Raw genomic sequence first — 26,937 nt, forward strand, 5'->3', positions numbered from 1 at the left:
TCTTTAATTCTTTCAAAATTCTTTGCATTCTTTTATCTTTATTGTTAAGATGGGAAAATTGATCCACAGATCATTTAAACGTCATATAGAAGCTTTAGGACTCATAGTAGCACCAAGTTATGTATGCTTTGTACCGTCTTTGGGAGGTAAGAGTCAGAATATTTGCATATTGCCTACTGGTAGGCTGTAGGTCTCACCCTGTTAATCTGTTTGACACCCAGCGTTTTCTGTTGGCACCCATTTTATGGAAAACCATTAGCAGACAGTGAATGAGATATGGACCCCTTCTCTGGGCATCTTCTCTTGGACTGGTCATTCTGTGTCAGCCAATACCAGGGAGCAAGAAGTGTGGGCTGTTAACCCTGGTTAACTGCCAGTGCCTGGGGGGACCACAGGTTTCTGGAAGGGCTCTTCTGGGAGCAGGAAAAGGCGTGGTAGTTTAAGGTTGTCTTGTGGAAGTTGGATCTTTAGTGGTGAGTGTGTCTGAAGGTTGAAGTTCACAGTATGTTTAGTTTTAGCTATTTAAATGTGCAACATCCTGTTATTTTCCATAGTTTATTAACTATAATGACATATGAAAGAACTGCCTGGGAGATTTTTTCTTTTCTTTTAAATCCCCTGGTTAGAAAGCTTCATGGAGTATATGCTTCACTTGACAGTCATATATCTAGGAATTAACGAGTTTTAACTTGAAGTCCTGTCACCAATGCAGAGTTCTGTGGGTCTGGTTAAAAGGTTATTGGATTTTAGGCCTGTGCTGGTGACTTGGTGCAGATCCTTGCACTATTCATACCTTGTTCTTTGTATTAAAAGCTTGCTAATGTGAGATGAGCCAGTTTTCTGTTTTTGAAAATGTTAAGTTGGGGGCTGGCATTGTAGCACACACAGCGGGTTGAGCTGTCGTCTGCAGTGCTGGTGTCCTATATGGGCACTGGTTCAAGTCCCAGCCACTCTACTTCTGATCCAGTTCCTTGCTAATGCACCTGAGAAAGTGACGGAAGATAGCCCAAGTGCTTGGGCTCCAGCAACCTCATGGGAGACCTGGATGAAGCTCCTGGCTTCTGACTTCGGCCTGATCCAGCCCTGGCCATTGTGGCCATTTGGGGAGTGAACCAGCGGATGGAAGATCTCTCTTTTTCTCTCTCTCTCTGTCCCTTCCTGTCTCTGTAATTTTGACTTTCAAATAAATAAATCGTTAAAAAAGATGTTAAGTTGTAAAAGTTGGTCAGTTATCAGGGGTTTGCTTTTCCTTTTAAAATAAACATTTAGCCGGTGCCATGGCTCATTTGGCTAATCCTCCGCCTGTGGCGCTGGCATCCCATATGGGCACCAGGTTCTAGTCCCGGTTACTCCTCTTCCAGTCCAGCTCTCTGCTGTGGCCCGGGAGGGCAGTGGAGGATGGCCCAAGTGCTTGGGCCTTGCACCCGCATGGGAGACTAGGAAGAAGCACCTGACTCCTGGCTTCGGATTGGTGCAGCACCGGCCATGGCGGCCATTTGGGGAGTGAACCAACGGAATGAAGACCTTTCTCTCTCTTTCTCTCTGTCTGTAACTCTACCTGTCAAATAAACATTTAGTAATAAGATTCTGTTGCTAAATTTGGTAGATATTAAGAGTGGTTATGGATGACATCAAAGAAAAAAATGAAGAACAAGCAAATCACCTTGTAGGTTTTCAGATTTTGGAGCTGACAGGTGCTCTTGTTTCTCTTCTGTGGTGTTGAAACATAAGGTGAAGGTTGCTGTTTCAAAGACAGCAGTGCCAGTGAGAATTTTGTAGTATGTGAGAGAGAAGACTTACTTCTAAGTGGGAAAACTCAGGAAGTTCATTGTAAATTTCTGTGCATCAAAAATGATTAATATTAGTAAGGATGACTTTTTTTTTTTTTAATTTTAGAGGCAGAAATACAGATAGACACAGAGACACACACACAAGCACATCTACTAGTTCACTTCCCAGATGCCTATAACAGCTGCATCTGGAGCCAGGAGCTGCAAACTCAATCCAGGTGTCCCATGTGGGTGAGAGGGACCCAACTACTTGTGCTATCCCCAGCTGGCTTCCAGGGTCTGCACTGGCAGGAAGCTGGAAACAGGAGCTGGAGCTGGAGGGTGAACCTGAGGCACTCGGATGTGGGATACAGGCATCTGAAACGTTAGGTTAAATGCCTGCTCCAGTAAGGATGACTTTTGTACTCTACAACTTAATTGTCCATGTTTTCCTGAGAAAAGCTTCATAAACCTTGATTACCCCATAGCTTAAGGGTTTATAATTTTGGTGCATAATACTCTTCATAGTAGACAGGGGTCCATGTTGTGGCATAGTAGGTAAAGCTGCCACCTGCAATGCTGACATTCCATATGTGTGCTGGTTGATGTCTAGGCTGGTCCACTTCCAATCCAGGTCTCTGCTAATGGCAGCGGAAGATGGCCCAAGTGTTTGGCCCTTGCCACCCACATAGGAGACCCAGAAGATGCTTCTGGCTGTTGGGGCCACCTAGGGAGTGAATGAGTGGAGAAAGATTCTCTCTCTCTTTCTCTCTGTCTTTCCTTTCTCTGTAACACTATCAAATGAATAAATAAATCTTAAACAAAAAGACAGTTTGACAATGACAATGTCTTTTTGTCTTTACAGTGGCAGGAAAACAGCAGAGAAGTCTGTCACTTATAGGGATTTTAAATAGAGTAAAGAAGCAGTGCTACCAGCTTCAAAGATTAAGAAGCAATGTTCGAAATAAATTGTTAATGCTATTCCTGTTTTGGTTAATAAGTTACTAAATTCAGAAAGGTCAGGGGGTGAGCATTTGGTGCCGTGGTTATGACGCTTCTTGGCATGCCTGCATCCTATATCAGAGTGCATGGTTTCGAGTCCCAGCTCTGCTTCCATTTCCAGCTTGCTTCTAAAATAGTTGGTCCCCTGAACCTATGTGGGAGAGTTGGATGGAGTTCCTGTCTCATGGCTGCATCCTGGCCCACATCCTGTTTTTGCAGGCATTTGGAGAGTAAGCCAGCATGTGGAAGATCTGTCTCTCTGTCTTTCATATAAGTAAAAAAAAAAAAAAAAAAAAAAAAAAACAACAACAAAAACAAAAACAAAAACCCAACTTGATGAATATATACTGTAGTTGGTTGAGAAGAAATAAAGGGAAATGAAGATGAATGGGAAATCCTTGCTCTCTAATTTTAGTAGGCACGAGAGACTATACACATGTAAGTGAACAGGTTGTAATCGGAAATGAGGACTGGAGCTAGATAGTGCTTTACGTGAAGTGGGAGGGAGGCAGGAAATAAGACAGTAGTAAATGACGACCACTGTACCTCAGGGTTGGAGAGGCCACACAAAGGAGGCTCTGATTCAGTCCCTGCTGCTTGCCCCATTCCTATCTAGTAACAGATGTGTCACTTTTTTTTTTTTTTTTTAGATATAATTCCTGATTTCTTTTTATCTATTTGAATTACAGAGAAAGAGAGAGGTCTTTTGTCCACTGGTTCACTCCCCAAATAGTTGCAATGGCCAAGGCTGGCCAGGCTGAAGCCAGGAATTTCTTCCAGGTCTTCCATGTGGGTGCAGGGGCCTAAGCACTTGGTTTCTCCTCTGCTGTTCTCCCAGGTGTGTTAGCCGGGAGCTGAATCAAAAGTGGAGCAGCTGGGACTTGAACCAGAGCCCATATGGGATGCTGGCATTGCAGGCGGCAGTTTATCTGCTGCACCACAATTCCTGATTTTTAAAAGGTTACATTTAATGAAAAGTTTTGTTTCAGTATTGTAAGCCAAGCACAATGATAGCACATAATGCAGAGAAGTAAAAGAAGGAACCCACACTTAAGATGAAGGAACTTGGTAACACTGAGCTGGACTTTGCAGTGTTAGAATTCTGAGTTGGGATTTTGGTAGGTGGTCAGTGAGCTGTTTGGAGGGAAGGACTATTTAGGCTAAGTGAATGATGATTTACAGCCATAAGATTTGAACCTGTATGGCATATTGGATGATTGGGTAAGTGCTGACTAGACTTGTGGGGTAATCACATTATATAAATGATCTCATTTAAGTTTTACAAACATTGCTTTGTAAAATATGTTAATTTTGGAGCCAGCATTGTGGAGTAGTGGGTTAAGCCATCGCTTGCAGCACTGGCATCCATATGGGTGGCCAATTTGTGTCCCGGCTGCTTCACTTTTGATCCAGCTCCCTGTTAAAATGCACCTGGGAAGGCAGTGGAAAATGACCTGAAGGCTTGGGCCCCTGCACTCTCATGGGAGACCCGGAAGAAGCTGCAGGCTCCTGACTTGAGCATGATTCAGCCCTGGCCATTGTGGCCATTTGGGAAGTGAACCAGCAGATAGATGATCTTTCTGTCTCTCTCTCTCTCTCTCTCTTTGTAACTCTGCTTTTCAAATAAAATAAAAACTCTTTAAAAATAAAATATTATATTTTAATATTATATATAATAAATATATAATAAACATAAAATATAACATAAAATAATATATATAATAAAATATAATACATTATATTTTAATATTAATTTTAAAAAACAGGCTTGCATTTATTAGAAAGTTTTAGGTTTATGGCAAAACTGAGTGGAAAGTACAGAGAATTTGCCATAGTTTTTCCTTTTCTAGGATGTTATATAATTGGAATCATACAATATGTAGCCTTTTCAGATTTCACTTAGCTTTGTACATGTGAGATTCATTCCATCATGTTTTTTAATAGCTTGATAGCTCATTTATTTTATTAATTTCTTTTATTTGTAAGGCAGAGACAGAGTTTTGTCCACTGGTTCAGTCATCTGATACCTACATCAGCCAGGCCTGGACCACACCAAAGCTAGGAGCCAGGAACTCGATCCATCTCTCATTGTGAGCAGCAGGTTCCCAAGTATTGAGCCATCACCTGCTACCTCCCAGGATGCACATTAGCAGGAAGCTGTGTTTGGGAGCAGAGCATTGCAATCCAGGCATTCTGGTATGGGATGCAGGCAGCCCGAGTGGTGTGTTAACTATTACCCCAAACTCTTACCCTGACAGCTTGTTTCTTTTTACCACTGAATAATATTTCATTGTCGATGTGCCACAGTTTATTCAGTTGCCTGCTGAAGGACATCTTGGTTGCTACAAGTTTTGTAATTATAAATAGTGCTGCTATAAATATCCATCTGTAGGTTTTTGTGTGGATGTGAATTTTGGGTCATTTGGGTAGATAGGAACATAGTTTCTGTATCATATGGTAAGAGTATGGTAAGTTTCATAAAAAAACTGCCAGGGGCTGGCACCGTGGCGCAGTAGGTTAATCCTCCACCTGCAGTGCCAGCATTCCCTATGGTGCTGGTTCTGGCCCGGCTGCTCCTCTTGTCCAGCTGCCTGCTATGGCCTAGGAAGGCAGTGGAGGATGGCCCAAGTACTTGGGCCCCTGTACCCTCAAGAGAGACCCGGAAGAAGCTCCTGGCTCCTGGCTTTGGATTGACAGAGCTCCAGCTGTTGTGGCCATTTGGGGAATGAACCAACGGAAGGAAAACCTTTCTCTCTGTCTCCTCTCCCTCTCATTGTCTGTAACTCTAATTTTCAAATAAATAAATCTTAAAAAAAATAAAGGGGCTGACGCCATGGCGCACTAGGTTAATCCTATGCCTGTGGCATCAGCATCCCATATGGGCACCGGTTCTAGTCCTGGTTGCTCCTCTTCCAGTCCAGCTCTCTGCTGTGTCCTGGGAAAGCAGTGGAGGATGGACCAGGTGCTTGGGCCCCTGCACCCAAATGGGAGACCCAGAGAAAGCTCCTGGCTTCGGATTGGCGCAGTTCTGGCCGTTGTGGCCATTTGGGAAGTGAACCAACAGAAGGAAGACCTTTCTCTCTGTCTCTCTCTCACTGTCTGTAACTCTACCTGTCAAATAAATAAATAAAAAAACCTTTAAAAACAACAACAAAAAGATACTGCCAAACTATTCCAAGTGGCTGTACTAGTTGCATTCCCATTAACAATGAGTGAGAGTTTCTGTTGTTCCAAATCCTTGCCAGCATGTAGTGTTGTCACTGTTTTGCATTTTGGCTTTTTTTTTTTTTTTTTTTTTTTTAAGATTTATTTAGTTGAAAGGCAAAGTTACAGAGAGAAGGAGACATACGCACAAACACAAAAAGGGAGAAAGAAAGAGGTCTATCTGTCTGTCAGTTCACTCCCCAGATGTATGCCATGACAGGTTCTGGACCAGGCTGAAGTGAGGAGTTTCTTCCAGGTCTCCCTTTTGGGTGCAGGTTTCCAAGCACTTGGGCCATCTTCCACTGCTTTCCCAGGTGTATTAGCAGGGAGTTGAATGGAAAGTGGAGCAGCTGGGACTTGAACTGGCACCTATATGAGATACTGGCAATGCAGGCTGTGGCTTGACTCATTGTGCTACAGCACCCACCATGGATTTTGGTTATTCTAATAGCTCTGTAATGAGTTATTTTCATAAAATATGACAATATTTCACAAATTCATGTAGATGGAATTAAAAGATAATGTGCATTTCCATGAACTTTTCAAAGACCCTTTGTGTGTGTGTGTATAGATGTATACATCCCCACACCGCACCCCTGTAAGTCAGTGCCTCCAAATTCTTACCTCTGATTTCCTACTGTTCAACCTAAATGTGCTGTCTTCTCACGTACCTCTGTACTCTGGTAATTTGACTCTGTAGGTGTATCTCAGTGATTATATTTGTAATTTGTAAAAGTCTAAAGATGATTCTGTTGCAAAGCCCGAGTTGAGAACCACTTGTGAACACACTAAGTAGAAGACTTGGTATAGAATAGTTCTCTAACGAATGTGTGCTGAGCTGAATTGAATAAAAATGTAACTACTCGGAAACATTAATTTTCCAAATCCCAAATGGGAATTTAAATCCAGTTTGATCTTCCTAAGCTCTAGTCATGTTTTTATTCACTATATTACCTCCATTATCATATGTTAATGATAAGATAATGTTCTCAGACTTTTATAACATTCATTGTGCAAGGAGCATTGCAAACCTGGATGAGCAGAAATTTCAGTTTCATCAAGTCCTCAAAATCCTGTATATAAGTTAATGATTCAAGTGCATTCAATTAGGAGCTCAGAAATTGTTGACTTTTACGTCTTAAAATTTAGGGGTTGGGGACTCGTGTGATGCAGCAGGTTAAGCTGCCACTTTTGATGCTGGCATCTTGTATTCGAGTGCCAGTTGGAGTCCTGGTTGCTCTGCTTCCAATCCAGCTTCCTACTAATGTGCCTGGGAAGCCAGTGAAGCCCAAGTGCTTGGGCCTCTGCCACTCATGTAGAAGACTTGGATGGATTTCCTGGATCCCAGCTTCAGTCTGGCTCAGCCCTTGCTGTTATAGTCGTTTGGGGGAGTGAACCAGCAGACGGAAGATTTTCTTTCTCTATTTCTCTCTCACCTCCTCTCTTTTCATCTCTGTGTCCCTTTCTCCCTGTCCCTCTTTCATGATGTGTCCCTCTGCCTTTGAAATAAATGAAAATTAAAAAGTGATTTAGAGCTGGGCATTGTAGCGCAGAGGGCTACGCTGCCGATTAGGACACCCTACTCCATATCAGAGTACCTGGGTTCAAGTCTTGGCCACTCTGCTTCCAATTCAACTTTCTACTAGTGCATCTTGGTAGGCAGCAGTTGATGACTCAAATGCGTGGGCCCCTGCTACCCACATGGGTGACCCAGATGGAATTCTGGGCTCCTAGCTCCAGCCTGGTCCAGCCCCAGCTGTTGTAGGCATTTGGGGAATGGACCAGTGGCTGGAAAATCAATCTCTCTCTCTCTCTCTCTCTCTCTCTCTCTCTCGTAGATGAGAATAAATAAAAGTTTAAAATCTAAGTGATCTACATTTCACCAGTACTGTGAATTAAATAGGTGTTTGGTAACCTAATAAACTAGTTACCATTTACACCATTATTCTTATGGGGAAGTATATTTCAAAGAACATTTATGAGTATTAATCTTTTAGAGAGAGCTTATTTATTAATTGGAGTTTGCACAGAGAGCCTTTGGCCAAAATCAAGTCCGTTTCCTCAAACTTGCTCTGTCTTAACATCAGAAACTGGATTTTGGTAGATTCCAAGTGAAATAGATTAAGCATCAGCTAACTTGCCCTGTAGAGGAGTTAGACCAATTTCTCATCAAATGTTCGTTCCAGCACAGTCTCAGAGCTGGTGACTGAGCTCTGGAGTATGTGCTGGGCCTGACAATGAGAGCTCTCACAACATTTTATGGTTTGTAGATTTCTTTGCAATAACCAGTCATGATTCAATTTTGGTTTTAATTTTAGGTTTATTTACTTTTCACACACACAATACACGCAAAAGTGTGAAGAAAGAATCTTATGCACATTATGCTCTGAATAAATCATATTCTTCATTAGGTATATATGCATTTTCCCAAAATATTGGCCCAAATCCCATGCTAGATGTATTAGGTTGCTTTTTGTTACTTTAACTAAAATACCCAGGAAGAATTTCTTGGGAAATAAAAGGTTTATTTCAGCTTTCAGTCTGGAGGTTGGGGTTCAGGATTGGGCAGCCCTGTAGCATGGTGTCTGGTGGAGACTGGTCATGGTGGGTGCATAGGAACTAACACATGGTGAGCTAGAAAGCAGAGAGAATAGCTAAGTCGAACTTGAATTCAATAATCAGCCCTTTCTAAGAACCACCCTCTCAGGGCATGCCCCAGGTGACTTAAAGATGTTCAGAGCCAGACCACCACTCCGAGACCATAATCTCCACCCTCAATCCATCAGCCATTAACATTAGACATCGTAGTTTAAACATCTGCATGAGTTCTGGGAAAACTATTGAACCCATAATACTAGATGATTTTGTTTTTGTCCATCCTGAAAATTTGGATTTGTCAGTTTTTTGCCTATTGTTGATAGAGCAAACTAGATAACCTGTGGGAAAGCCTGTAGATGAGAAAATATTATATAAGATAATTTTTATTTTATCAGCTCTTGGTGTATAATACAGTTTATACTGAAAAATAAATGTTGCTTATTTTCTGTTCTTAGGTTTATAGAAGCCAAGCTAAATGTGAACTTGGAATTCATGAGATATATTCTACGATATTCAGAAATTTCTCTAGGAAAACATTTTAAGAAAATTTAATTGGTTCTGGTTTTTCCATAAATGTTGTATACAGTCAAAAATGAAATGAAACATAGCATTCTATTATATTTCAGGATCCAGTTGCTTTTCTACTTTTGTTCTACTGAGTTTTCTTTTCTTCTTAGAATTTTGAGAACAGTAGTCAAAACAAATAGGTCAGGAATTTGATTCAAAATACCTAAGCATTTCTGCTGGGAGCAGAAGAAAATCTTCATTTTGTTGATTTTGGTGACTCTTGGTCTTCAGTAAGGAAACATGAGTAAGCCTTCAATGTGTTTTGAAGTATTTTGTGACATTTGTCCCTACCCTAAATGGTCTCTAGCTGTTTTTGAGTCCTTGGATTTCTTTGCTTTTTAATAGCTTTTCCTTTCAATTTGCAGACCAACATCAGGCATTTCTCCCCATTGTCAGCGCTCTGCCTACTAAACCCTATCTACTTTATTATCTGCTATGAGTAGAGAATAGGGAATTTGGGTAGCACTTTGTTAAACTTATCTAAGAGATTAAACAGAACAGAATGAAACTTGAGTCTTCATGGAATATCTGTTGATTATTAAATAATTCTTCCTGCATTATTTCCAGTCCTTTAGACAAATAAGCTAGGTAAATTATCTTTAAAAATAAAGTTTTACAGGACGATATTGAGGGAAGCAGTGCAGTGCTAATAGCTAATAATTTCTTGTGTCCAAACCCTGACCTTGCTGCTTAATTGGCTGTGTAACTGTGAGTAGTTGTTTAACATCTCTATGCTTCCATTTGCTTGTCTTAAAATGAAGACAATAGAATCTTTCACATGATAAGTATAGAACAGTGCCTTGGTCCTGATAAATAATTATTACGGTTCATATGTTGATTAATAAGAATGTGTTAGATAATAAGTTCATATAAGCAGCAGTGATAGGCTTTGAATAAATCAGGGTATCAGGTCTTCAGGATAATCTGTATGTTACCTGTTCCTACCCCATACTGCTGTGTTGCAATTAAAATGTTTTAAGTTATTAGCTCTTTAAGCTTCTTATTGAGAAAGCTTACTCACTATTTAGAGTTTTAGCTTAAAAGGAAGGTTTATAACTAAATAATGTTAATAAATGATGTCAGTTTTGAAGACTGAAGTACTTAATTTGTACTCTGTAGAGAAGTGTAGCATGTAATGAAATTAACACTTGTGGAATCATGTGTCCACTAGAGGTCACTTTATACTTTGTATTACTTAAACTATCTTTTCTCCCTGGTGTCAGTGAAGCCTACTCAATAGGGAAAGTCCATTACTCCTACGTGGGAAAGAAAGAAGGAAAGTTAAGAAGGACTGTTTCAGGAAGCATCATTATGTTATATAATAATATACACATAATATAATATAAACCTTCATATTTATTGCTGTGATGGTTGGAAGATTGGCTTAGGTTATTGAAGTAGTGATGAGATTTTAGTACCCACATTAGAAACAGAAACTTCTTTTTCCTAGCCACAGAGTAATTTGCGTTTCCTGAGATTACTTTTGAATGATTACACATAGGTGTAAAATGAATGCTTTCCTCCCATGAGGAGTCTTCCAAAGGTTCGTGGAAATATGAATTATGAAAAACTACACATGGATTTAAAAGTGTTTGCACCAAAATTAACTTACCTTTTAATTCCATTTTCCCATAAGCTTTTAAAATTATCCCTATATTATTTATTTTTAGTAACAGAACCATAGATTGAGAGTACTGCCGGTTTTTAGTTTCTAAATACATAAAATGTAAAGCATAGCTTTGATAGTATAATGGTGAATCTCAATATTTAATAGAAAATTCTGTGCACATGATAAAGTGAGTTGTCAAATAACTGGTGTCATTTTTGCCCACTGAGGTACATTCTGGGAAAAACAAAGGAGTCTAAATTTGTATGCTCTTTTTTCTAATAGAAAAGATTATTAGTTTATATTTACTTTTCTGAAATAGCCATTGTGGATAAAAATAGATATATATTTTTAGTTTATTTTTTTAAAAAGATTTATTTATTTATTTGAAAGAGAGAGGGAGAGACATAGAGAGTGTGTGCACTTTCATCTGCTGTTTCACTCTGCAAATGACTGCAGTCACCAGGGCTGGGCCAGGCTGGGCCAGGAGCTTCTTCCAGGTCTCCCAACTGGGCAGCAGGGGCCCAAGCACTGGGCCATTTTCTGTTGCTTTAGCAGGGAGCTGGATCAGAAGTGGAACATCCAGGACTTGCAATGGCACCCATATGGGATGCTGACATTGCGGGCAGGGACTTTATCCGCTAGGCCACAACACAGGCCCTGCTACTAACGGATACATTTTAGATGGGCTGTGTTTAAGATAATTTATTTTAGAGGATATACTAAAAACAAATTTTAGTTTTGTGGAAAATTCATGCTTATACTACTCATTCTTTTGTGATGCTTGATGTTACTGTTTGTATACAGTCATAGTGTCAAGTGTGGAGGAAAAAATGAGTTCCAATTCCTGACAATTTCACATTTTGGCAAGTTGTTGCAGAACTGATAGGTTTGATTTTGTTTAAACATTGCTGTAGTCTGCTTTTACAGATAATTTTGGTCTTGATGTGGATAATTCCACAAGTGCTAGATAACAAGGTAACCAAGAGACAGCTCAGATAATTATGGTGTTAAGTGAAGCCGATGCTTAAAATGTTTTCATTATATATCAACCACAAATTAAAAAGGTAATCTTAAATATAGTGTTTACAGTAACAGGGGAGGAATACTTGGCATTTTCAGCATTTAAAGTGCAGTTTTTGAACTTCGGTGTGCGGAAATGGTTACGAGGCTAAGTAGACTTATAGGTCACTGTTGGCTCAAAACAAGAAGCATGGGAGCCAGCGTTGTGGCGCAGTGAGTAAAGCTGCTCCTGTAATGCCAGCATCCCATTTGGATGCCTGTTAATGTCCTGGCTGCTGCACTTCCAATCCAGCTCCTTGCTAATGTCCTGGGAAGTCAGTGGAAGATGGCCCAGGTGCTTGAGCTCCTGCACCCAAGTAAGAGACTTCATGGCTGCTGGCCCTAGAGTTAAACTGCAGATCTGCTTATCTGGCTCTCCCTGACCCCAAAGGCTGTAGGCAGGCCCTTTCATTCTATTAACTAAACTGCCTCTTTTTAAAACTTCTGTTTTTTTAGCATACTTTATAATTCTTGTATTTGAAATATTTCCTAAGATGTACATATTAGATGCCCCCCCTCCCAATTTGGTGAATTTTACTGGTAAGAATACCCACTATAAGTCTGTCCTGAGTGGAAATTGCCCCATAAGGTTTGGGATCTGTTAGCTCCTAAGCTTTCAACTTAGCTGATTCTGTCATTTCTTCTTTCGTAACTTTGGGCAGGTCCCTTTATCTCCTTGTTTTGTTATCTGTTAAATAAGGACAATCATTTCAATATACAGTCATTATTGAATGATATATATTATATATAGCTTACTGGTTTCAGAATTGTTGCTAAGGGATTTGTTTGCTTGATTTGTTTCTTTAAGGAGGTGGCTGTGTTTGAAATTTAATTTTTCCCCTGTAGATAACAGACAAGAGAGTCTCCCGAAGACATGCCATTCTTGAGGTGGTAGGAGGTCAGCTTCGCATCAAACCGGTAAAGATGTTATTAATGATTTTTTTAACTTTCTACCTCTCACCCTTTCAGTTATTGATAAGAGATATCTATTTGCTAACTCTTTGAAAACAGGGAATTAATATCAGAGTATGTCTTTCATGTTTTTGAATGAAACTTAATTCACCCCATCTCAACCTTGAACAAATAATTTTTCAAATTTTATTTTTATTGTTTATTTTTATTGCTGTTTTACTCCCCCAATACTTGCAATGATTGGAGCTGGGCTAGTCTGGAGCCAAGAGCTGGGGACTCTATTCAGGTCTTCCACGTGGGTGGCATGAGCCCAGTTACTTGAGCAATCAACTGCTGCCCCCTCAGAGACTGTATTATCTTGAAGCTCAGGAACCAGAGGCAGAAGTCAAACACAGGCACACCAGTGTGGGACTTGAGCATCTTAACTTCTAGAATAAATGCCCACTCCCTGAATAAATAAATTTAAAAAAGGGTTGTGTCTCATTCTCATTCTGCTTTGCTTGAAAAAGTAATACCTGTAGTCAGCACTCCCTGGGAGCTGCCTGAGCCAATTATTAATCTGTGATCTTCCCTCACTCTCTTATGAGACTTTCTAGATCATAATTCTGACCAATTTGTATATCCCTAGGACTTAGCACACTGTCCAGCACAGAGTAGATACTTAATGAATATTTGTTGAATTCATGAATAAATGCTGTAGTGAGATACATATTTAGCATTTCTAGGGGCAAGTGGTATCATGATTTTTTATGAAAGTGTGTTAATTTTCCAGTACCTGGTTTCTAGTACCTTCTAATGAACTGCAATGACCCAAAATAAAGAAGTTTGTTTTTGTTACTGAAACACAAAAAGGGAAAGAATATGTGGATTTCTAAATTCCTATCTTGCCTTTCTGATAGAACATATTAGTTTGTTTTCACTTTTTTTCAAAATAAAAATCATACACCTGGTTCCTCAAATGAAATATCCATGTCTTAACCCTGCCCTTCTATGTGATTTACACTAACTCACAAAAGTTTCCTGCTAAGATGCCTGGGAAGGTGGCAGGTGGTAGCCCAAGTATTGGGCCCCTGCAGCTCATGTGGGAGACCAGGATGGAGTTCCTGGCTCCTCACTTCTGCCTGGCCCAGCCCCTGGTATTATGTCTATTTTAGAGGTAAACCAGCAGATGGAAGATCATTTCCTTTCTGTTTCTTCCTCTCTCTCTCTCACTCTGCCTTTAAAATAAAACATAAATAACTACATAAATAAGTTTGAAAAAAGATATGTGTGGCCGGTGCTGTGGTGCAGTAGCCTAAGCCTTTGCCTGCGGTGCCGGCATCCCATATGGTTTGTGTCTTGGCTGCTCCTTTTCCAATCCAGCTCCCTGCTGATAGCCTGGGAAAGCAGTAGAAGAGGTCCAAGTGTGTGGGTCCTTGCACCTGCATGGGAGACCCAGAAGAAGCTCTTGGCTTTGGATTGGCCCAGCTCGAGCCATTGTGGCCATTTGGGGAGTGAATCAGTAGATGGAAGACCTCTCTGTCTCTACCTCTCTCTGTAACTCTACCTCTCAAATAATTAAATAAATGTTTTTTAAAAAAGGTATCTGCATAGCAGTATTTGGTATAGCAAATAGTGTAGTAATAAATTTTCATTGATAAATATATCCTGATATATTTATGCAATGAAATATACTCCAAAAGTGAAGATAAATAGATTACAGTAAAAACATGAAAAAACATGAATTCAAATCAGGATCATAATATTGAATGGTATTAAAAGTATAGAAAGAAGCAAGAAAGTGATAAAAATCAAAATAATAATTACCTCTGATGGAGCTGAGAGCAGGGGACCTCAAAGGTAATAACATTCTTTTTCTTGAATGCAGTGGTGGGTCCACACATAGTACCTATGTATATATATTATCTCTTTTTTTTTTGGACAGGCAGAGTGGATAGTGAGAGAGAGAGACAGAGAGAAAGGTCTTCCTTTTTGCCGTTGGTTCACCCTCCAATGGCTGCTGCGGCCGGCGCATCTCGCTGATCCGAAGCTAGGAGCCAGGTGCTTCTCCTGGTCTCCCATGCAGGTGCAGGGCCCAACGACTTGGGCCATCCTCCACTGCCTTCCCGGGCCATAGCAGAGAGCTGGCCTGGAAGAGGGGCAACCGGGACAGAATCCGGCGCCCCGACCGGGACTAGAACCCAGTATACCGGCGCCACAAGGTGGAGGATTAGCCTGTTAAGCCACGGCGCCGGCCCTATATTATCTCTTTTTTTAAAGATTTATTTATTTATATGAAAGTTACACACACACACACACAGAGAGAGAGAGAGAGAGAGAGAGAGAGAGAGAGAGAAAGATCTTCCATTCGATGGTTTACTCCCCAGTTGGCCTCAATGGCTGGAGTTGCACCAATCTGAAGCCAGGAGCCAGGAGCTTCTTCCTGGTCTTCCATGCGGGTGCAGGGACCCAAGGACTTGGACCATCTTCCACCACTTTCCCAGGCCATAGCAGAGAGCTGGATTGGAAGTGGAGCAGCCAGGTCTCAAATCGATGCCCATATGGGATGCTGGTACTTCAGGCCAGGACATTAACCCTCTGTGCCACAGCACCAGCCCCTATATATTATCTTTTTGAAAATTATTATGAAGCATTTATGTGAAGAAGATGTAAAGGATAGTACAGTGTAATGCAGCTAACTCTGTTATGCCTAATTACCAAACATTGGAAGACATAAAAAAGAGCACTTATTTTTAAGGAAATGTGTAACTCTAGTTTTGAAATTTAATTACTGTTTTAGGAAACTATTTGAGTTTTAGATTTTATTCCAAGAATTAATGTTTTCACTTTTTTTTTTTTTTGCCAGGCGGAGTTAGAGAGAAAGAGAGAGACAGAGAGAGACAGAGAAAGGTCTTCCTTCCATTGGTTCACTCCCCTAATGGCCGCTAAGGCTAGTGCTGTGCTGATCTGAAGCCAGGAGCCTGGTACTTCCTTCTGCTTTCCCATGCGGGTGCAGGGACCCAAGTACTTGGGCCATCCTCTGCTGCCCTCCAGGGCCACAGCAGAGAGCTGGACTGGAAGAGGAGCCCCAACTGGAACTAGAACCCAGGGTGCTGGTGCCGCAGGCAGAGGATTAGCCAAGTGAGCCACGGTGCTGGCCAGAAAAGCTGCATCTTGGACTTGTTGATGCATATATAGGTCCTTTATTTCATGTAATGCTTTATTTATTGTTTCAGCAATATCATGTAAGCAATATAGTTTTAATAAAATGCCCTGTCTCTTGAAATAGATTAATTTATCCAGCTACTTGCTAAAAGATATAATTTAGAGAAATATAGATATAGTCTAAAATTGACTTTAATTTTTAATGGAAATTTTAAGATCTTAAAGATAATGAGAATGAGAGGGACAAGTGACTTCTAGTTCATTTTTTTTTAAACTTTTATTTAATGAATATAAATTTCCAGTGTACAGCTTATGGATTACAATGGCTTCCCCCTCCCATAACTTCCCTCCCACCCGCAACCCTCCCCTCTCCCGCTCCCTCTCCCCTTCCATTTGCATCAAGATTCATTTTCAATTCTCTTTATATACAGAAGATCAATTTAGTATATAGATTTCAACAGTTTGCACCCACATAGAAACACAAAGTGAAACATACTGTTTGAGTACTAGTTATAGCATTAAATCAAAATGTACAGCACTTTAAGGACAGAGATCCCACATGAGGAGCAAGTGCACAGTGGCTCCTGTTGTTGACCCAACAAATTGACACTCTAGTTTATGGCGCCAGTGACCACCCTAGGCTGTTGTCATGAGTTGCCAAGGCTGTGGAAGCCTTCCAAGTTTGCCGACTCTGATCATATTTAGACAAGGTCATAAAAGACAGAGTGAGGATAGTAACCAATGATCCTAAGAGTGGCATTTACCAGATTTGAACAATTATACAGCATTAGTAGAGCCATTGGTGGTAGAGTAGAGGTTATGATTACAAAGGAATGAGGCCCAAGTGTGCTAGACAGGGTCTAGAACAAAGGACAGAGTCATTATTAGAGGAGCTAAGAAAGGTGCTGTCTAAGCTACAATTAAGTTTTCTGATTTAGAGGCAAATAGAACCTGATAGAAGGGGCTTGATAATAATCTGGTGGGCTTTAGGCCTTGTAAGTTAAGAGGCCCAGACCTATCTATCTCTTCACATGGGGTATATCCTAAGGGAGGTGTGAACCTCCTAGGGGAAGGCACTCTGTTGACTTTCATTACTTGGCTGGCCTGGGAGGAGAGCTGGCCAGGTAAAGGCAGGGGGCATCTCTAACAAGAAATTTACAGTTCTGCCTGCAATGTTGCTGACCCTACTTGACCATCCCCTCAGCTGCAGTGGTCACTTTGGAAGTTGGGCTGAGTGAAGGGCTTTTCAGCTTAGAGCCAATAAGATCTGTGGCTCTGACCTGGGCATCCTTCGACTCCAGGGCAGGTCCATTTCCAGTGATCCAACTCTTGGCAGAGCTGCCAGGGCTCTTCACAAGCTGACTTCTGCTGAAGCCCAGGCTTACCACATTGAAAGCCACTGCAGTGGACTGGCCTGTTGGGTCTCCTTGAGGGCAGATCACTGTACAGATCAGCCATTAATAGGCCTGCCACCCATTGCTTCTGATGCCTAGCTTTCTTTTCCTCCTGGTTTGTGTTAAAGCAGACCAGAGGATGCAAGTCAAGGGAGTGCCCAAGTCCCATCTCTAATCTTCGGTGGCCTGAACTACAAGTCTATAGTCACAGGCATGTTCTGTAGTAGTTTTTCTAAGGTAGACAATGCCCATGAGGAAAATAATATTCTCATTTTAAAACTTTCTTTCCCTTTGGTCTGAAAGGGGTTTTTTTTCTACTTACTGTATACTTCGCTGATGGCAAAGTGAATCTAGCTATGAGATTATTATTTAAGTTCTTATTTTGGCTATGCAATTACAGAAAAATATTAGCCATCTCTTTTATAAGGTCTAAAGATTAAATTGTGTGTCCTACAGATTCCTTCATAATAGAATTAGTTTCCTACCTTGAAGAGAATAGAGAAATGAAAGAACAAGTTGGGCTTAGAATAGAGAAATGAGGGAGTAAGTCCTAGATCGCTTGCTGACAATAGCAATATTACATGAATACTTAGCAAACAGTTTCAACCACCAGACAACAACCCAAGAAAACATCTACCAGAAGGTCCAATGCCCTCTATAAATTTTAAGAATCATGTATTTGAAAACACCTCTTAAATATCTAACATGGTGTAGTTTGTTTAGCCAGTAAACTTAAGCACAACCATATAAAATGTTTTTAGTTTCTTTCTACCAACAAGTTTAAAACATATGATACACAGATTCAGGTCACACAAATTAAAATGTATCTTTGATTTTAGCAGCTTAAATTTATGGACAATCTTATCTATAAGCCATTTAAAATAAAACTCTTAATAAAATTTCCCCATGTGGACATACAATATGTACACACATATAACATAGCATAGTAGACCAATATAGCAATTTTAATAATAGCTTTTAAAATCTTTAACTCTTTTTGTAGATTGCCAATTGATTTGAATTGCTTTTTGTTTTTAGTAACCTCAGTTAACCATACTTTCTCTCAGTTGGTACTGTTAATACATTATTGGCTTCATCTGTTTACAGAGCCATCCCAAAGTACTGAATACAATAGAAGTGGCTGGAAAAAGTCCATAGGAACCTATAGGAGGACAGCTAAACACAGAACCAACAACGCTTTAGTTTTATGAGCAGCACATCATATATAACTGTGGATGACAAAAGACTTTAAGTTGCCATGTTTAAAATATAAACTCATCAACCAACAAGAGGCACTTGCTTACTTCACAGTATTTTTGAAAGCACCTGTAGGATTTTACAAGTATTTAACCCTTTAGGCCTCTGGGGCTTTCTCATTAAGATAGCTATCATGTCTAGTAACACAAAATCATTAGACTTTTTAATTCTCAAACATTTGTATCAATAGCATTTTCCATTATAGAAACTTAAAGTTTGGTACCACATCACATCTTGACAGTCCTTCTAATATAATCCAAATAGCCTGATTAGTTGGTGTCTCTATAAGATGAGAGACATAGGTCCTTCGATTTTTTCAGTTGGGCCCAAACTGGAAAAACCAAAGTCCAGGATTTACTGGAAATTTTAGAGACCAGATTGTTTGAAACTTTGATTTTTTGAATGCCTGTCAAGAATGCCAAGAAGGCTCAAAATCCAAAATATCTGGTTGAAATAAGATTCCTTAAAATCATGACATAACATAGACCAAATTTGATCATTGTTACAAGGTGATTATTCAAATCTTTGAAAATAAGCACATATAAAAATAACCCTTAGCTCTTAATAAAAATTCAGCTGTTTTTGAACAATTAGAATTAAACAGACATCAAGAGAACATAATAGATTACTTTAACACATTGCTTTAACAGAGCATCAGAGTTTAATTCTATGTCAAAGAGAAATTGAGCTTCCTGTGATCTTTTGCTATGAGGTTTCCTTCCTTTACCTTCTTTCATATTGGTGACCATGTTTCTATGTTTCTGTGTGTAACACATCTTTAAGCATCTTTTGCAGGGCAGGATGAGTGACAACAAATTCTTTCAGTTTCTGTTTGCTATGAAAAGTCTTAATTTCACCTTCATTCACAAATGAGAGCTTTGCAGTATATAGTATTCTGGGCTGGCAGTTTTTCTCTCTTAGTACCTGGGCTATGTCTTGTCATTCCCTTCTAGCTTGTAGGGTTTCTGATGAGAAGTCTGCTGTGAGTCTAATTGGAGATCCTCTAAGAGTAATCTGACGTTTCTCTCTTGCACATTTTAGGATCTTTTCTTTGTGTTTCACTGTGGTGAGTTTGATTACAACGTGTCGTGGTGAGGATCTCTTTTGGTCATGTTTATTAGGGATTCTATATGCTTCCTGTACTAAGGTGCCTCTGTCCTTCTCCAAACCTGGGAAATTTTCTGCTAGTATCTCACTGAAAATGCCTTCTAATCCTTTCTCCCTCTCCATGCCTTCAGGAACTCCTAGAACCCGAATGTTAGGTTTCTTAATAGTATCCTGTAGATTCCCGACAATATTTTTTAGATTTCTAATTTCTTCTTCTTTTCTTTGGTTTGCCTGTTTCCTGTTCTCTGTCTTCTAAGTCTGATATTCTCTCTTCTGCTTCGCCCATTCTGTTTTTAAGGCTCTCTAATGTGTTTGTCATTTGATCTATTGAATTCTTCATTTCATTATGATTTCTTGTCACTATCACAGTTTCTTGTTCTACTAGTTGTTTCATTTCATTTTGATTCCTCCTTAATATTTCATTTTCACGAGAGAGATTTTCTATCTTGTCCACTAAGGATTTCTGTAGTTCAAGAATTTGTTTTTGAGAACTTCTTAATGTTCTTATCAATTTTTTGAGATCCGCTTCTTGCATTGCTTCTATCTCATCATCTTCATAATCTTGAATTGGGGTGTCTTTTTCATTTGGGGGCATCATAGTGTCTTCCTTGTTCTTGTTAGCTTGGTTTTTGCGTTTGTTGTTTGGCATGTTGGAGATATTTGGTTTCTTCACTGTGGTGTTTTTTCTTGTTACACTATGGCTCTATATTAAGTGGACTGTCTGCTTTCGGTGGAGCCTTAGAGGCTTGAGATGAATGTGGACTGAGAGCTGTGTTTGGTTCCTCAGGGTTGAGGGTGTGTCAAAGATGACACTCCCAGGTTAGGTGTGGTAAATCTCTCTTTTTTTGATTTAAAAGGGAAATAATTCCGCACAGCTGAACGTAATTGGAGGTAGTTAGCAGGCGAATGATATACCCACAGGAGCCAGAGATCGGAAGCTCTTTCCCAAGGACCACACAGGGAATCTCTGCTGCCCTCAGTGTGGTCTCCAATTCTCCTGCAGTCTCCCACTGGGTTGCCAAGTTAGATGCTAATCTCCTGTTATTTCACCCCTCCCCCCAGAGTCAGGTTTTCTGCTAGGCTCAGGGCTGGTGCAGACCTGAGGTTGCCCTGCTTATGACGTATGTCCAAAATGGCGCCTGCTCTTTGTCTTGCTCGCCTTTGAGGGGTGAGCGGAGAGAGAGAAACTCGTGTCCATATCGGTCACTTTTTTTTTTTCCTCTCTCTCTTCTAGTTAGCCTGGTGAACTTTTCCCCACGGAGTTTCAAGCCTCGTTCCTACTCTAGCCTCCTCTTTCCGCTTGCCCGCTGGTGTCTTGGGCTATTGAGGTTCGGCTCACCTCGCGTTCCAGCGCTGGTGCGTTGAGTCTGCCACTGGTGTCCCGAACTTGGGCTCCCACGCTCTCCATGCAGGTCCACTGTGAATCACTAGTTCCGGAAGAGTGTCCTCTGCTGTTTCTTCCCCTACTCTTCCTTGACGCTGCAGTATCTCCACTTTTATTAACCTGTCTCTCCCCCGGACTAATAGTGTGCTCCCTTCCTGTTCCACCATCTTGCCGCTCTCTCTTCTAGTTCATTTTTAAAAATTTATTTATTTATTGGAAGGCAGGGTTACAGAGAGAGAGCTTCCATCTGCTGGTTCACTCCCCAAATGGCCACAGCAGCCAGGGAATTATGGCCAGGCCGAAGTCAGGAGCCAGGAACTTCTTCCAGGTCACCCATGTAGGTTCTGGGTTTAAGTCCTTGAGCCATCCTCTGCTGCTTTCCCAGGTACATTAGCAGGGAGCTGGATTGGAAGAGGGGCATCCAGGATACAAACCAGCACCCAAATGGGATGGTGGCATTGCAGGTGGTGGCTTAACTGGCTATGCCACAGCACTGACCCCAAGTTTGTTTTATTTTAATGCATGGTAAGTATAATTTATTCTGTATTCCCTAGTCATTCATAAATCTTTGATATTCTTGAGCAACTTACATTTATATAGCTGCAATAAAACATTGAGAAGACAATTTTAGTTTAAAAAACCTCTATAAAATTATATTAATGAATCTATCATGTTTTGTTATGATGATCTCTTATGTGTACTCTATACCTTGACATATGTTTAAGTGATTAAAATGTTTTTCTGCTTTTCTTCAACTTGTAAATCCAACCCTACCATCAAGTGAAAAAACTAGTTTTTATTTTGATAATGATAGTTGAGTGTAGGGCAATGACTATTTGTTCTTTGGATGAAATTCTCTTTTTCTCCTTTAAAAAATGTTCTAGCTTTCCAGCAGTTCTTGGAAATACTATATAAGGAGATGATGTTAGCTCACAAGGAAATGATGTTCCTAGCTTTTTAATGTGTAATTTAAACTTAATCTACAATCTGATATCAGCAGGGAGAAAATGCTTTATAAAGGCAAACTGATGATGTTCTTTGTAAATGACTATATCACCAGTTGTTACTTCTGTCCTTAGGGTGAATGCATAGTTGTCAATGATTTATTTCATTTTAATAAAATCTTACTCATTTTTATTCTTAGATGATTGAGGCATTAGTGTTATAACTACATATAAACTGTTTTGATATTGAGCCTCAAAATAAGTCTTTGGGTAATTATGTTTTTTTTTCTGTTTGTACAACATTTCTGAGTTGGGTTGTTTTTCTGTCCCATGAAATTATAAGCTTACTTGTAAAATATCTGCAAAAATCTGTATTAGCCTGTTCTCAACTCATTTTGATTTAAAAAGTACTTTCTAAATTTAAAAAAACACTGAAAATAAAGGAGCCATTTTGGGGAGTACACATCAATCTTTCTTTCATATTTAGTGATATATCGAAGAGAAGGCTGTAGAAAACTGGTTTGTGTTTTAGTTCCATTTCATAAGGGATCCTTTGTAGCAGATCTTATGTTATAGCATGATCTATTTAAGTTTGCATTTGTCATCCCATTGATATGTTAAAAGGCACATACCAGCACAGAATCTCTCATAAAGGCAATTTCTATCTTTTATTCACTTTGTTTTGTGTTTTTCAGTATTTTGTCTCCTTTCCTCTGCTTTTAGAATTAAAGGTAAACTTCCATCTTTTTGGTCTCAAGATGAGTTTGAATATTCTGAAAAATCTCTAAATCCAGTTGATTCTGATTTTGGGAGGGGTTTGAAAGATTTTAATTATTTTCAAAATATCAGCCTCCTTTTTTCATAATTAAATACTTTTAGACATGCATACATTCCTATACACAAACATATTTTTTAAAGGTCAGTTGGTATATATTCTGTAAGGCAATTATTAATTTTGAGCATACTTACAAATGTACCGATATGGCTCCAAGATGGCAGAATAGGGAGGGAGCTCACTGATAGTCCAGGAAGAGATAGTTTAATAAAAGATGAGATACTGTAGTTTCAGGGAAGAGTTAGAGAAAAAAACTGTAGAGGAAACTCTTCCGGAATTAGAGGGACATGGTGGATCTACGTGGAGGGCACTGGTGCCCATGGCTCGGGAGCCCTGCTGCCGAGAGACTCCACTCCAGTGCTGGAAAGGGAGGTGAGATGAAACTGCAGTAGCCTGAGACACTGGTGGGAGAGTGGCAGGAAGAGCCTAGAAGGAATGAGGCTTAAAGCCCCGTGGGGGAAAGTACACCAGGCTAACTAGAGGAGAGAAAAAAAACAGAAGGGACCAGTATGGACACAATTCTCTCCACTCACCTTACAAAGGCAAGCGAGACTATAGAGCAGGCGCCATTTTGGACATACCTAACAGCTGCACCAGCTTGGGGCTGTGCCCAACCTGACTTTGGTGGGGAGAATTAACAGGAGACTAAGAGCTAGTGAATGTGTGGAGCTTATGAACTGGGACTGTGGAAAAAAAAAAAAAACACAACTGAGGGTGTGTGGGAGAACTCACGGTGTGGCTGACATGTGAGTAGTCTTGGGAGATGCCACAAATTCAGGTGGTCTTGGCTACCCAGTGAGAGACATTGCAGGGGAATCTGAGCTTACACTGAGGACTGCACAGATCTTTTGTGTGGTCCTTGGGACAGAGCAGACAAATATTATACCCACTGGGGCTAGTGCTCAGGCAGTGATTGCCATCAAGGAGAAGAGCTCAGCTGAGTGGAATTACTTCCCTTCTGAATAAAAAAAAATAGAGAAGATTTACCACACCAAACCTGGTGTGTCACCTTTGGCACACCCTTAACCCTGAATAACTGAACAGAGCTCTCTGGCCACCACAAGCCTCTAGAGATTCACCATAAGCAGACAGTCCACTTAATCCAGAGTCACAGTATAACGAGAAAAGCCACCACAGAAAAAAAAAAAGAAGAAACCAAAGAATATCTTCACAATGCCAAAGAATATCTTCGCAAATGCAGAAACCGAGGAAACAAGAACAAGAAAGACATTATGACACTCCCAAATGAACATGACACTCCAATACAAGATTATGAAGATGATGAGATAGAAGACATGCAAGATACTGATTTCAAAAAATTTATGATAAGAACATTTAGAAGTTATCAAAAACAAATGCATGAACTACAGAAATCCATACAGGACAGGACAGAATCTCTCTCATGAAAATGAAACCTTAAGGAGGAATCAAAATGAAATGAGGAATTTAGTAGAACATGAAATTAAGATATTGAAGAGAAACCAAATGAAATGAAGAATTCATTAGAACAAATGAAAAACACATTTGAGAGACTTAAAAACAGAATCAGTGAAGCAGAAGAGAGAATATCAGACTTAGAAGACAGAGACAGTCAAACCAAAGAAAAGAAGAGGAAATTAGAAATCTAAAAAATATTGTTGGGAATCTACAGAATACTATTAAAAAACCCAACATTCAGGTTCTAGGATTTCCTGAAGGCATGGAGAGAGAGAGAAAGGATTAGAAGGCCTTTTTAGTGAGATACTAGCAGAAAACTTCCCGGGTTTGGAGAAGGAAAGAGACATCCAAGTACAGAAAGCACATAGACTCCCCAATAAACATGACTAAAAGAGATCCTCACCACGACACATTGCAATCAAATTCACCACAGTGAAACACAAAGATTCTAAAATGTGCAAGAGAGAAATGTCAGATTACTCTCAGAGGATCTCCAATTAGATTCACAGCAAACTTCTCATCAGAAACCGTACAAGCTAGAAGGGAATGGCGAGATATAGCCCAAGTACTAAGAGAAAAAAACTTCCAGCCCAGATCCTGGAAAGCTCTCATTTGTGAATGAAGGTGAAATAAAGACCTTTCATAGCAAACAGAAATTGAAAGAATTTGTCACCACTCATCCAGCTCTGCAAAAGATGGTTAAAGATGTGTTACACGCAGAAACACGGCCATTAATACGAAACAAGGTAAAGGAAGAAAACCTCCCAGTAAAAGATCATAGGAAGTTCAAAGCATATATTAGAAATATCTTTGGAAAAATGGCAGGGCAAAGTCACTACTTATCAATAGTCATATTGAATGTAAATGGCCTTGGAGCCGGAGCCGTGGCTCACTTGGTTAACCCTCCGCCTGCGGCGCCAGCATCCCATATGAGTGCCAGGTTCTAGTCCCAGTTGCTCCTCTTCCAGTCCAGCTTTCTTCTGTGGCCTGGGAAGGCAGTGGAGGATGGCCCAATTGCTTGGGCCCTGCACCCACATGGGAGACCAGGAGGAAGCACCTGGCTCCTGGCTTTGGATCGGCGTAGCACACCGGCCTTAGTGGCCATTTGGGGGGTGAACCAACACAAGGAAGACCTTTCTCTCTGTCTCTCTTCTCACTGTCTAACTCTGCCTGTCAAATAAATAAAAAAAAAAAGAATGTAAATGGCCTCAACTTTTCAGTTAAAAGACAGACTGGCTGAATGGATTAAATACAAAACCTTCTATTTGCTGCCTACAAGAAACACATCTTTCCAACAAAGATGCATGCATACTGAAAGTGAAAGGTTGGAAAAAGATATTCCATGCCAACAGAAACCAAAAAAGAGCTGGCATAGCCATCTTAATATCATTCAAAATAAACTTTAACACAAAAACTGTTAAGAGAGACAAAGAGGGGCACTATATAATGATTAAGGGATCATTTCAACAGGAAGATGTAACTATTATAAATATATATGCACCTAATTACAGGGCACTGGTTTATTTAAAAGATATGTGAAGGAACTTAAAGGGAGACTTAGATTCCAATACAATAGTATTGGAGGACTTCAATATTCCACTTTCAGAAATAGATCAACCAGGCAGAGGGTCAACAAGGAAACAGCAGATTTAATTGACACTATAGACCAAATGGATCTAACAGATATCTACAGAATTTTTCATCCTACACTTAAAGAATATACATTCTTCTCAGCAGTACATGGAACCTACTCTAGGATTGACCACATACTAGGCCATAAAGCAAGTCTCAGCAAATTCAGAAGAATCAAAATCATATCATGCATCTTCTCAGACCACCATGGAATGAAGCTGGAAATTAGCAACTCAGGAATCCCTATAACATATGAAAACACATGGAGGCCGGCGCCGCGGCTCAATAGGCTAACCCTCCATCTGCGGCGCCAGCACCCCAGGTTCTAGTCCCGGTCGGGGCACCAGATTCTGTCCCGGTTGCTCCTCTTCCTGCCCAGCTCTCTTCTGTGGCCTGGGAGTGCAGTGGAGGATGGCCCATGTTCTTGGGCCCTGCACCCCATGGGAGACCAGGAGAAGCACCTGGCTCCTGGCTTTGGATCAGCACAGTGCGCCAGCCACAGCGCACCAGCCACAGGGACCACTGTGGGGTGAACCAACGGAAAAAGGAAGACCTTTCTCTCTCTGTCTCTCTCTCTCTCTCACTTTCCACTCTGCCTGTCAAAAAAAAAAAAAAAAACCCACACATGGAGACTGAACAACATGCTCCTGAATGAACAGTGGATCATAGAAGAAATCAAAAGAGAAATCAAAAACTTTCTTGAAGTAAATGAGGTTAACAATACAACATATCAAAACTTATGGGATACAGCAAAAGCAGTGTTAAGAGGAAAGTTTATAGCATTAGGGCCTACATCAAGAAATTGGAAAGGCACCAAATAAATGAGCTATCAATGCATCTCAAGGATCTAGAAAAACTGCAGCAAACCAGACCAAAAACTAGTAGGAGAAGAGAAAGAATTAAAATTAGAGAAGAAATCAACAGAATTGAATTCAGAAAAAATTACAAAAGATCCACAAATGAAGAGCTGGTTTTTTGAAAAAATAAACAAAATTGACACACCATTGGCCCAACTAATAAAAAAAGAAGAGAAACGACCCAAATCAATAAAATCAGAGATGAAAAAGGGAATGTAACAACAGA

At 40.2% G+C, this 26,937-nt stretch overlaps 1 protein-coding gene across 1 annotated transcript in view; it reads left to right on the forward strand.

Annotated features, from left to right (window-relative positions):
- The window catches only part of APLF (aprataxin and PNKP like factor), a 106,813-nt gene that overhangs the window by 884 nt on the left and 78,992 nt on the right, over positions 1-26,937 (forward strand). Inside the window, exon 2 of the mRNA XM_062208696.1 lies at positions 12,655-12,726. Coding sequence (XP_062064680.1) covers positions 12,655-12,726 — 72 coding nt within the window. The remainder of the gene's footprint in view (positions 1-12,654; positions 12,727-26,937) is intronic.

The sequence above is a fragment of the Lepus europaeus genome, chromosome 13 (assembly GCF_033115175.1).
Source record: "Lepus europaeus isolate LE1 chromosome 13, mLepTim1.pri, whole genome shotgun sequence".
NCBI lineage: Eukaryota > Metazoa > Chordata > Mammalia > Lagomorpha > Leporidae > Lepus > Lepus europaeus.